The 13,342-nt window shown below is 37.2% G+C and overlaps 1 protein-coding gene across 1 annotated transcript in view; it reads right to left on the minus strand.

The window, feature by feature from the left end:
- The window catches only part of PI4KA (phosphatidylinositol 4-kinase alpha), a 60,670-nt gene that overhangs the window by 12,628 nt on the left and 34,700 nt on the right, over window positions 1-13,342 (minus strand). Inside the window, exons 23-42 of the mRNA XM_083803549.1 lie at window positions 12,863-12,945; window positions 12,525-12,595; window positions 12,301-12,425; window positions 11,777-11,858; window positions 10,946-11,029; window positions 10,446-10,535; window positions 9,198-9,317; window positions 8,113-8,205; window positions 7,607-7,763; window positions 7,235-7,362; window positions 5,923-6,081; window positions 5,479-5,630; window positions 4,857-4,964; window positions 3,985-4,112; window positions 3,785-3,904; window positions 3,077-3,156; window positions 2,737-2,930; window positions 1,907-1,997; window positions 956-1,123; window positions 354-407 (exon numbers count right to left, since the gene is read on the minus strand). Of these exons, the coding sequence (XP_083659675.1) occupies window positions 354-407; window positions 956-1,123; window positions 1,907-1,997; window positions 2,737-2,930; window positions 3,077-3,156; window positions 3,785-3,904; window positions 3,985-4,112; window positions 4,857-4,964; window positions 5,479-5,630; window positions 5,923-6,081; window positions 7,235-7,362; window positions 7,607-7,763; window positions 8,113-8,205; window positions 9,198-9,317; window positions 10,446-10,535; window positions 10,946-11,029; window positions 11,777-11,858; window positions 12,301-12,425; window positions 12,525-12,595; window positions 12,863-12,945 (2,287 nt within the window). The remainder of the gene's footprint in view (window positions 1-353; window positions 408-955; window positions 1,124-1,906; window positions 1,998-2,736; window positions 2,931-3,076; window positions 3,157-3,784; window positions 3,905-3,984; window positions 4,113-4,856; window positions 4,965-5,478; window positions 5,631-5,922; window positions 6,082-7,234; window positions 7,363-7,606; window positions 7,764-8,112; window positions 8,206-9,197; window positions 9,318-10,445; window positions 10,536-10,945; window positions 11,030-11,776; window positions 11,859-12,300; window positions 12,426-12,524; window positions 12,596-12,862; window positions 12,946-13,342) is intronic.

A 13,342-nucleotide genomic window follows, 5' to 3' on the forward strand; every position in this document is an offset into this window, starting at 1 on the left:
ACTCCACAGCAAAATGCTTAAGGAGAGTGATTTTAATTTCATTTCTTTACTGCTTGTCTCATGCAGACCTTCAGAAGCCATATTCAGAGTCCTCAGCTGAGGGTTCCCATACCAAAATTTTGCTCCTGACCAGATGAGCTTCATAGCCTCTGGTCTCTCAGGTTTACTTGTTCATAAAAGAGGTGTACCCAAAGCAAGTTAGCCTCTACAGACATTTGTATTTTATATATTAGATATAACATAGTAATAACCAGCAGTAGTTTAACCTTAGAGTTTGACTAATTTGCAGTTTTAAGTCTGAAAGCTGTTTTAGAAGTTTGCTTGGTTCATATACATCTGTTTCAGATCCTCACCTTATCATACCGTAGTGCCTGAACAATCTGTGGAATGTAGAATAAAATGGCATCCTGGAAAAGAAAAGTCATCAGGGTTTTTATTGTTATTGTTTTAGCACTCAAGAATGGAAGACAGGTCACATGCACAGAAAAGCTTCCTTCAGTTACATGATGGAACAAAATTTCAAATACCACTGCCTCTTCATTTTAAACTCTATACACACACACACATCATCTTCTCAAATCAAAGGATTTTTTCTGCCCTTTCTGACTTCAAAAATATCATTAACAATCACATATTTTATAGTCCTAATACAAGTTTAACAAGGATTAAAAATTATCCAGAGAAAGGAAAAGATCTGAAAGGAACTATCTGAGAGGAACACTCTGAAGAATTCAACATGGTGTGATTTATGACAAAAAAGTTGGAAGTACACAAGCCAGTACTATTTGGGACGATCAACTTTAAATTTTCATCCCAATCTATTCACTCTCCTCAATGTGGTGTGCCCATTCCATACACGTCTCTCCACTGTATTAAAAACTGAGAACCAACTGTCACAATGGCTAAGATCATAACCACACTTGAAGCATTAAGGCTGTCTTGGAACTCATCTTACCGGAGGAAAAGATCGCAGGACTTTAACCCCATACTGAGCTGTTAGAGGATGAGGTGGGTACATGCTTGAAAAATAGGAAAGGCCAGTTGGTGGATCTGTTGGTGCCCAGCACAGAACGTGGCTGAGCTCAGGTGCATCAGCATCAATTGTATGCCAGGTAACCAGGTACTGGAAAAGCAGGTCAAACACATTAGGAGTTTACAGCATCCAGTAATCTCGGTAATACACAGCAGAGCAGACAGTGATGCTATTATCTAGTTTACTATAGCAAGCCAAATGAAATATACATTTTATTTTACAAAATCACAGCTATTTTATCTAAAGCATTTTTCCCATGGAAATCTAACTATTGGAATCATCTCACCTCACAGATCACCAGATGAAATTAGTGAATCAAATTACTAAAAGCACAACAGAGGAGTTCTAGCATGGGGAGAAAGAAGAAAAAATGAGCCCTTTTGCAACAGTCAAAGAAGGTGCAGTTTTGTTCTTGTTTATTTTGCAAGTGACAAGACTGTCCCTCACATGACTAGAATGCTTTACTGCAGATCAACATGATGAGTCTTCTCCATTTTAAGAGGCTTGGCCTCTTGACACAGAGAATGGGTTAAGCTTGAAATAGCTTCAGCAGCAGTGCTCACCGTGACTTGGTCCTCGGGTCTTTTTACACATTATGCAAAATGAACAGAAATGGTGGCTGTACTGCAAGTGATTAGTTTTCAGACATTCTGTATATGGTGACAATAAGCCCGATAGCAAGAGCTAACTAGCCACCTATTCTTATTCCTGTGATTCTTGCCTCAGCATCTTATTTCCAAAGCTGTTCTGTCATTTTCTCCTACGGAAATATGCTTAGCACTAGAACATACACTGTGCTAAGTAAAGACTGTATTCTCCAATGTAACTGAATGATTTCTGGGGCTCTGTGACAGTATAAATATTCACAATTACCTTTATTGCTTCAGGAACATCACTAACAGCTCCTGGGTCCAACCGAACCAGACGAGTCACTTCTGTTCCAATAGCTTCAGTGTTCTTAAATCTACGTATAACCAGGAATATAATACTCTTATCAGAAAATTGTGAAAACCTCTTCTAATTATGCTGTGAACTACAAAAGGCATAAATGTATATGCTTAATAAACAAATAGTCCAACTATGAAATAATGCACACTGAGGGAACAATATGCTGTCAAAAAGGGATTCTGGAACAACTGGTCCTCATCCAGTGCTTTGTACAAACCACTAGCGTTTTAGCCCATTATTGAATTCTTGACTGAAATATAATGTCTGGGATTCTACAGAAACCTGCACACAGAATTCTATTTGGCAAAAAGTATCACTGTTGTAATGGGGAAAGAATTTCCTTTCCCTTCCAAAGCCAACTATGCTAATTCTCCTAGAATACTTATTAAAGTGCAAGCCAATATATAGCTAGAGCATTTCATTCAAAGATACTTTAGAACTGTTTAAATGCTACGCCTGCTAATGGGTTAAACACTATTAAAAAACAAGCATAATTCTTGCTGAACAAAACACTAAGTGTTAGCATAGAATGGATGGAAAGAATGGAAACCAGATGCCGCTAGAGCTTAAGCCAAATCACTATCTTTTAAAGCAATCCACTTCTTTATATTTGAAAGGTCTCAACCAGCTGTGAAAGCATGTAAGGAAGCTGTAAATGGGAGCAAGCAGCATCAATACTTACAGTATCAGTATTCACTCAACCTCTAAGAAAGGCAGCAGGAATTACATCAGATTTTTCTTTTGAAATTTCTCACCTGGTAGGGAGCTGTACAGCAAGATGAGGAGAAATGCTCCAAGCCAGATTCACATTATCCTTCCATTGCTTCTCGCTAAGACTGATATACTTAGACCTCCAGTTTGCAACACTGCTCTCTCCAGTTTGATCCAACTCTAGTTCAGGGGAGGAGAGTGGATTGTACCATGTGATTAAGCGTTCAATCTCAGTAGCCTGAGGGAAACAGAACAAAATACATATCTTCTGGAAGAAGATAAAATACTCCCATTTCACCCTCACAAGATACTTTAGTTTATGCATCCTGCAAAGACAACACACTTATAAATTCATACTGTTTCCCTGTTCTTCTAAACACTCACCAGCAATGAGAGCAATAACGTCCTTCGCTTCATGTAGTACTTGTGTAGCTGTGTACCTCTGTTAGTCTTCTTAGACATCCCTTGAGAAAAGGATAAAAAAAGTCTTCAGTGGCTTTCGTTCTGTATGTTAAATGCTGCTTTCGATCTGCCTACACCTGGCAACGTCAACACATAAGAACTGAATCACCGTAGGACACCTGTAAATTTACACTGGAGTGACCTCAAAGTCAGCACTGCAGCTACTCATTGTGCAGTTGTTCTCTGAATATATGGAGTACAACAGGCTACAGGGATACTAGTTTAGCCAATGTTGCATTCACTTTAGAAACACAACAGCCTATTATAGAGTACAGTTTATAATGGTACAAAACACACTTCACAGTTTAATGCCACTCTGATGACCCCAAAAAAAGCACTAGGGGCATGCCTGTGGAAAGCAATTTCTTTACGGATTTCAATACGTCTTGACCTCCATTCTTATATCTTCTGTACTACAGAATTTAACATTCTATCAAATAAAACAGGTAATTTCAAAACTTTGCTGCTTGCTGTCAGTGAGACTATTTTTTTTCTCCTCTCCAGAGTTGGCATTGGTATGTTCTCCTCCCTCCAGGAGGAGAACATGAGCCCAATGTTAAATACTGACCTTAAGCAACATCTGCATACAAAATATGCTGTAAAGTTGGCTGGTTAGAATTGAAAAGATACCTGATTTTTTAGATATGGTCGACATGCCACTGGACAAAGGGTAGGTATTTATCCATCCTTGTGTAGCCTGCTGCCGAGACCCAACATTGATATCGAGGTTGCTCCTGGTGTCTTGATTATCTAATAACAGAACATAGATCTGATGTAGAATTTAACCAAAGAAACAACAGGCTTTTGAAACTGCAAATAAAAGAACTTACCAGGTGGCACAAGTTGGCTCGCTGTCAGATACTTTTTGTCTGAGAACATTGCTGTCCAAAACTTGATCAATATGCTGATATCCTCACGAAGCCTCTTTTCCCCTTGCGTAGGAAACTTTGAAGGACAACTTAAAGAAATCATACAAATAATATGAAGTCAAATATATTATATTAAAAAGGAGGGCCACAAATTAATCACAACTTTTTTTCCTTCTGACCAGAGTCTTCAAGGATGAGACTACACATCACTATATTTTATCCTCATTGCTTCATTCTGTCTGACTGAAGCTTCCTATTATAACTAAGTTTCCTAGTATAACAGAAGTTTCCTATTGTAACTGCAAATTAACATGGCAGCCTGTCAGCATCTTGGATTCGACATTTAATGTTATGACTGACTAACCTCCTTACACTGTCAGACATTCCTGTTAACTACATTATTTTCTGCTGTGTCCACATCAAATCATGAAATCAAATTCAATGTGGGTGTATTTTAAAATGATAAAACTGCATTTCAGCCATACATTCTGTAATAGCAGCCTTTTACATCTTATAAATCTAGGTACAGTTTTGAGCATTAAGTTACCAAAATAAGGTAAGGAAGAAAAGAACAAACATCCCTGAAGATACTACCTTATAAACCACACATAAAAAAAATGGAACTTACACCTAAGCCTCATCAAGATGGTTCAAGAACTACATCGAAGCACAAGGAAAATAAAAGCCTTTGTTAAAATGGGCAAAAACACGAAAGGAAGTGAAATCACTAGAACAGAAAGACAGTTGGTGCTTTGAACTATCATGGAAGGTTTAGGAAATCAGATACACACACACACACTTTTAGTGAGTAGTTGCAAGTAAAAAAAAAGTACCTGAAATAATCAAAGGCAGTGGAATAAATCTTCTCCCTCAAAACATTTCGAATAGTTGCATTTGGAACCACATCAGCATGCAGCAAAGACAACCCCAGAGTCAGCAACCTAATATACAAAGTATTTACAGAATGAAAATTTTGGCATTCTCGAAATGGTGACCAACGCAACACCATACAAACCACAGTTACAGCTATACTACAGCTATAATCCCATTTAGCTCACTGGAAAGTGTCTGTTTCTGAGCTCTTGGCAACTATTTTGTCATCAGTCTGTTCCTAAGGTTGTGATGACCAAACCATAGAAAGTTAAAGCCCTCAAGCCACAAATGCGAAAATAATTGATGGAGCAAAATTATTCCCAAATGATGCACTGACTAGATCGATGATCTGGACAATTCACTACACAAAATAATCCCATGAAGTTTTCTGAAGCACCAAAATGACTTTCAAACTAAAGTTAGCTACTTCTACTTTGAAAACAGAGCTTAGACTCTTTATAATTCCAGTCTTTTAAAAGAATTTTCACCACTTCAAGCCAAGGACAAGATATATATTTAGTGTTTAGTTCTTTGCTCCCATATAATCTTATTGTTTTCAACAAGGAAGAAAACCCTGCTCACTTGAAACGGGGTCCGATTGCTGCCACATGCCGATTCAAACTGCCCTTCGCCCCTCCAATGTTCAACGAAAGTGACCGCTGGAGCAGGCTGGAGAAGATCTCTATTTGGTCAGAACTGCAGTACTTGGCTATTTCAAATCTCTGCACCAAAAACTGAGAAGGAGACAAGACATGCTATGCTTTCTTTGATGTTTTTTCAACTCAAAAAAAAAAAAACAAACAAAAAACACATGAATAAACCGGTCTCTTCTGTTTCAAACACCTTTCTCCCTCCCAATTATTACACTCCTCTAAAAATAGTGTGTCCCTGGGGCTTTGTGACAGAGGGACTACCATCATGAGTCCACTACCTTTCCAAATCATAAGAACAATAAGTGCAAAGTAGCTTAATCACAGCATCACTGCAACACCATCATAGGTGGGACATTCCAGAAGAAATACACACCTCTATCCAGATGTAATGTGGGGTGACCTCTGGCGGACAAGGCCTTGGCTGGCTCTCTTCTGAGGCTGCTAATGGATCTGCTTCTTTCTGCTCAGCAGAAAACAGGCCAACTTTCTGCTCCACTGTCATTTGCCAGGCTCCTGCCATTTCCCGCATGAACTGCAAAAACAAAGGTTACAGCGTTTCCTGTTTCAAGAGCATCTTCTTTTCAAGAGCATACTATTTCTCCACAGAGCACACAATGACCTACTACTTCCATTAAAATTCACTGCAGCACTAATGGAGAGGCAAAGACAGGTGTATAAACTCCACCTGAAGTAAAATGTCTTTCACATCCTAAATCACAAAGGGAAGAAAGACTCCTTTGGGAGTTCAGCTAGTAACAGAAGGACTAGAGGGAACAGCAGACAAGTGCTGTATTTTGTTGAAGAGGCCCAACTGTTAGATCACCTAGTGCTGTCCTTTCTCTCCCTCTGCTAAAGGTTACCACCTTTAACACTGGGTCGACTCGCAACAGAAAGATGACACAAATTCACTTTTGCTGAACCTTCTCTAGGAAGTGGCACCATCTAATAGAAAGGAGGCCAAGAAACTGTTGATGGTTATCTGATCTCCTCAAAAAGATACAAAGAAATTTCCCAGAAGCCTAAGAGAAGAAATTAAACTATTGCTTAAGAAAGCTAAACACTGAACCGTGCATAGAACTGACATACGTAAATTTTTAGATAGATGATTATATCCAGCAAATTAAATATTTAGTGCTCACTAATTGCAGCAATTACCCCAGGCAGCTTTCTCAGCCATGTGTGGACTGTCACTTGACCATGCTGAGTTGGTTTATTACTATTAGATTCATCCTTACATCAGAAATACAGCTGGTCTAGCCTGCTACAGGATTAGTACCTTTGCAAGCCTATTTTTTATGCAAGGGAGCAACGCCAGATACTAGAGGCTCTGAATGATGAGTAGAGACATTAATTATTATTTGCTTTAAAACAGCATTCTATAAATCATGGTAGTTCAGGACCCGATTCATGAGCAGCTCAGGTATCTCAGCAGCAAAGTACAGCTGAGAACCCAACAGTTTTCCCTGCTGCTGAGAAAGATCCATTTCCCACACTCCACATAATGAGCGAGGGTGTTCAGACTTCCAACAATACATAAGCAGAAATTTCCTGGCAGGTTAAAGTGATTAGCAATGCATTTAATATCCTTGTTTGACACAGATTCACAACAGCTGTGAATCCCTCCCTATATTCTCTCTTCCCCCCTCTTGCGGTGGCAGAGAAAGAGTAGTTAGAAAGCTTCCTACCGGCACTTCTATTCCATTCTTGGCAGCAAGCAGCCACTCCCAGCAAGCAATTGCTGTTTCCATGCCATGTTCATTGAACATTCGCAGAGGACCCCAACACAGATGATGAAGTAGCTGGGGATCACAATCTGAAAACAAACATTCACACAGATTTCTTCAGCAGAATAAATAAATGCATCATCAACAAGAAAATCAGTAATAAATAGCTTCTAGCTTAAGCACCCTTTCCTTAATATAAGCCTGACTGAAAAATCTCCAAATGCAGCTTTGCATCAAGTTGATGCGTATGGGGTTTGTATATAGGTAGCTTTTGTAGTTCATTAATCTCGGCATTCACATCCAGAAAGCAGAACTCCATTTGGTTTTCATTACCTTTGCTGCTTATTAACAGTGCAGTCAACTTAAACATCGCCTGGGTGTAGAATTCAGTCTGACCCAATTCAAGAGCATCATTCAGCTCCTTGACCATCAGTTTATTCAGGTCAGATGTTCGTCCTGTAGCATTTGAGAACTGAATCATTCCAGAAACCTGTAAAATATAATGAGTTTTTCAACACAGAACAATATTTTTAGGAGTCTACTTTGGTATTGGTCACGTGCTGAGTAAGGATATCCACAACAAACAGCTCTCTCTTCTTTCTACGTTGCTAACGCCACATAGCTTTGTCTGCAGTCTAAGAATTCTGTACAAGACCAAGAGTAAAATGAGCTCCTTAATAACATAGGAAAATGATACCCTTTATCCTGTACGAATTTAGAGTCCATGTTTAAAAGACCATAGAATCATGGAACAGTTTAGTTTGGAAGGGACAACATCCCCTAAAAAGCTATGCTAGAGCTGGTGAACACTCCACATGCTCAGAAAAGTATGTACCTACCTCTCCTGCATAGCGGTTGCGCAAATTTAGAGAAGCCATGAAGTTGGAGTAGTCCTTCTTCACACAAGTAGGTCTTTCAGTTAGCTGGGTTGCCTACGACCAGACAACATATAGCTGTTTATACTGTTCATATCCAACCACTTATCTTTTTTTCTATTTATACCTTTACCTATGTTTTAAGCTTAGTTTTCTTTGTGCTTATAATCAGAATAGTATCAGGTCCACTACAAACAACAGTTGCAGGACTGATAAAAATGAAATAAGGAAAATGCGCCTTAATTCCACGTACACAGTTTGAAATTTTTTAAGGTTTATACAAACACACACTTTTGAAAGACCAAAAAAAGCATTAAAAAGGTAGTAAAATTCTAGAATCTGACAGCTTTCTAAAAGTGCTTTTGTCACTTGATTGGTCACTTCGCTGCCATATTTCTTTCAGTACAGTTCTTAGGATGCAGGAGGGCCATAATCAAAACAAGTACTGTGAACACATTAGGAAAATGAGAAAGTTGTTTCTCTTATTTACTTTCCAGTTTTAAAGTTTCTTCCAGCACAGTCTCTATTTTTCTCATTTCTCACCTTGCCTCTTTAGAAAACAAGCTGGCTGACAATGCAACATATTCTACTGGATGTTTCTTCAGGAAGTCAGAAATTACAACCACATATGAGAAAAGAGGAAATGTAACAAACTGCATACAACTGTATGAAACGCGCAATGCAAAAGTATATTTTGAGTGTACCTGTGTAAAATTAGAGCAAATGGATGTGGCTCACCTTACTATTCTAGAAAGCAGCTTGTTTCAGCCTTATACAAAGATACTACTTTCAAACCACTAAAAATCATCTCTAAACAACTCTTAAAAGACATTAGATATGTTTTTATTTTCTTGCTTGTTACTACCCTACTTTTCAGTAATACACAGTACAATAATGTGATTGGAAGATACTTTGACTTGAGATGGAAAGAAGTAAGTATCTGAGTACTTTTCAAGTGCTACAACGAAGATGATTTAGAAAATCTGTATTATTTGGCTAACTAATTTTGTTATAAAATTAACATGACAGCTACACAAGCAAATACTCACGCCCAAAGTGGTGTTCTGTCTGTTGTAGCCAGCAAAGTGCAGAACACTTTCTGTAGCCATAGCCAGTCCTGTGTGCTGGGACAAACCTGATACCCAGTTCTGATGTTTGTTTAGGTATTCCTGATGTACACAAAAAAATTGTATTTGTTGGAAAATTACTATGTTTTTTAAAACAAGGCAGCTCATAAGCAAGTGTTGCAATATTACAAACTACCAGAAAACTAAATTACACATGCATCTGACAACAAGTAGACCATCTCTATTCATCCCTTTTAGGCATTACTCCCCAGCAGTAAGAAACTTTGAACACCACCCAAAATACATAAAGAGTAAGCCTTGTTCCATTTTGTAAAGGGATGAAGTGAATAAGGTAATGCTTTAAGGCCGAAGTCCTCTAAAAAGAAAGACTTTTCACAAAAAGAACCTTAAAAAACAAAGTGCTTTGGGCTCCATGGAAGATGAGAATATATTTATTATTTTATATAAGGATAGAATCCCTTGGGATTTTGTTTTTAGGAAAGGAAAGACCAAGTAGATTTTCAGTGTCCAAGATAGTTCTTGAGCCTACATAGAAATTCTGTTATCAGCTTCAAGAATACAGAATGCTGGTCTAAACAGGATTACATTCTTTCTTCAACTACTGAAAGGTTAACAAAAAGAGACCTCTATTGTATTGTAGTGAGACTTCTTGTGTACATATACTATTTTATTAGAACATCATAAAGAGTCTTCTGTAGTCTTTGCTAAGTCCTTTTACCACTTTCTGCTGAACTCTGCCACATGTGAGCATTTTCTACGTTCACGCTCTAATTAAAGTCCGTAGTTTACAGTGGTCTCACAGTATTTCTTTGTATTTGAAAAATGAACTGCATAGATGGAAAAAAACATCCTCCCAAGAGGGAAACAAGTTTTACAACCCAATTACATTTTTCAGTCCACCTGGCATTTTAAGCTAGCTATAATTAAACTTTTCTAGGCAGAGCTTTCTATTATACCGAATTCTGATTTCTGAATTAAGTTCAGGCTGATCAGCTGTTTACAAACTAGTCATATTAAAGATATTCAGATTTAGACTACATCAAAGCAACAATTTTATTCTCTGGCAATGATATAAAGGGAATCTTAGAGTGACAAAAAAAAAAGTAAAAATGAAGCTTGGACAGTTAAAAAAATAAAAAGCAACACAATTTAATTCTGATTTTGAAGATGTACAAGGATTAAATTCTTTCACAGAAACAGGCTCATCACCTGTAGATGAGATTTTGTAACAGAGGGAGCCCACTTCATTGCTTCTTGCAGAATCATCCCACAGCGTGCAGCAAAATCCTTGACTATACTCTAAAACAACAAAGCACCAATACATCAGTAAAATACAGAATATTTAACAGAAGGCATGGGTTTTAATGGTGTAATAAGCAGCACAGGGATTAAGACAGGTTGTAGCAACATGATACAGTTAATATTTTCTATAATGAACAGTTCACTTGGGTAAGCAAAGAACTGTCATACTTCAAGTCAAGTGAAATAATAAGACTCAAAAATATAGATGCCAAGTGTCAGATTGTATTAAAAAATCCTTACCTACAAGTAAGCATTTTTTTTTTTTAAAGTTGGGTTTTTTGTTTGGCTGTTTTTTTAAAAAACGACCATTTAGAGTAGCTCAGAGTTACTTACCGAGACAAAAAAAAAAAAAGGAATAAAATTCAGGCATTAATTTGCTATATGATATATTAAGAAGGACTGCCTACCTCTCTGGCTTCATGTGTGTCAGGGACAGTTATTCTATATGGAGCATCAGGAATGTCATAGTATGGTTGGTCCTTGTGAATGTCCTACACAAAAACAATGATCAATTCTCAAAATAAAATTCATCAGCACTTAACTTGAACAATATAGATAGCACACTCCCCGATTAAAATGTATGATTTAACACAACATTTTGTTCATATTTGCTTTCAAAGTCAGTCTGAATAACTCTAAGAGATGGGGTTTATTCCAGTTTGATTTTCTGTGTAATTCTAAAAATCCAAAGACTTCTCCTCTACGTTTAGTAAGAAAATAAATCTTGATAAAGCATTTCCACCTTCAAAAATACTAATATGTAATATTTCTAGTAATACAGATTAATAATATAGGCTAAATCCAAGAGATATGGATGCACATACACAGACTGGAAAGAATATAATCTCACAACCATTATCATTCAAAAACCAAAAACAAACCAACCATCATCAATTTTCTATTTAAAATAAAAGAATTCATTAGTTACAATCCAGAATGGGTAATCCTATGTTTTCTTAAAGCTAAATTTGATTTTCTGAACATCCGACAACTATCAAGCACTATTTTACTGTCTATGAAACAGAAGTGCAAATTTACTCCTTATGTCACAGAAGTCTACTGTTTAAAATTGATACTATCTTAATGATGAAAGCAAAAGCAGACGAAGAACTCCAAAAAAGGAAATATCAAATGTAGAAAAAAAAAAACACAAAAAAATCAGTTCTATGAAAGGGGAAAAAAAAAAAAGGAAATATGCCCCTTATATTCTTAATAGCATCACTAAAAAAGACACTTACTGCACTAAGTGACAGTGAGAGTGTCTGCAGAATATCTAGCATAGTCTTCAGCACCGTTCCACTCCAGAGCAAGTGAGGAAATCTACAGCAAGACAGGATTCAGAAACACAGTAACCATGGAGAACTGAGGAAGGAAATTATTTTATCAAGAAATGGAGCTGCTCAAAGAAAACTATCTCATACTGCACAGAAATCACAAAGCTTGCCTTGGCTCATAACAGACTGGTTCAATAAACATTTGAAAGCTCTCTAAAAAGCAAGCTAAGTAGAGCTATTTCATTAAATAAAGGCAATGTCAGCTCCAGTGGGTGCTTTCCTTTGCTCAATCCACAGAAATGCTAAGTGGACACAGACATTTTAAGCAGTGATTTCAGAGCCTGCATTAAAAATACTGTTGGATGTCATTTTACAAGACCATGTTTCAGAAGTACCAGCCACCAAATCCACATGACTGTTTTCCTTAATTGCATGAATATTCACTAAGCAGTCAATGTGAAAAAAAGAAAAGTGAAATCTATACTTACTTGTCGACCAGACCAGATAAGTACTTGTCTGCAACCCTCCTGATCCTCTTGTGAATGTGGTTAAAATTCACCAGTAAGAACTGAGCATGTCTCTCCAGCTCTTCTTCATTCTCCTTTGTTTTAGGCTAAAAAACATATTATAGTAGTATAAATCCAAGCACGCTTTCATAAACTGAATGAGAACTTGTATATTAATTTTAAATTTTAGTTGTCATGTAACCTACTTTATCAGCCATCATTGTCAGGAAAGCTTCAAACACCTTATCAGCAACAGCTATCACACACTGCATCATTCCTGAAGAATTGAGAGAAGTCAAAGGTTTTCATAAGAACTGTGCTTTCTTTATGCTTAACAGTTACAAATTCTTTATGTTTACCAAGCCAGCATTGAAACAACCAGTTTCAAAATGAAAACAGCATTCTTGGCAAGAATAAGACAACAGCAATCTAATGAATGAGACTCATTGTATTATTTAGTTGCCTGATTTGTTCTAGTCTTGCATGACTGGAGACAACTTCATAGTATTTCAAGTTGCAAGATAACCTAAATAAGTAAACTTACCAGATTTGTCTTTCTGAATTGCTTTATCTTCAAAATAGCAAAACATGACTTGGAAGCGATCTTGGTCAGTTGAACGCAATACCCTAGAAGAGGAAGAGTTCTGCTGTTGTTTTTTTGTTGGTGGTGTGTTTTTTTTCCCTTTTATTTAAACACCTTCAACACAAATCTATGTATTTTAACCCCACATTGCAAACGCCACACTTACAGTAGTGATTCACCTCATGGTAATTTTAAGTTCTACTAAGTGTGATATCGCTATGTTTCTACATTCAGCTAACTGGGCTTAGATGATAAAACACCAGTTTGTCACTGAGAGAGTAACTTTCACACCCCAGGAGCAGGAAATCTGACGATGATGCACTTATACAATCACCACAAACATATAAATACAGTACTATCTTCGGCATTTCTAAAAGCTTTGGATCAATCACCACAAATGCATAAAAATCACAAACATACAATCTTTGGCATTTCTGTAGG

Source organism: Anser anser (assembly GCF_964211835.1).
Source record: "Anser anser genome assembly, chromosome: 18".
Classification (NCBI taxonomy): Eukaryota; Metazoa; Chordata; class Aves; order Anseriformes; family Anatidae; genus Anser; species Anser anser.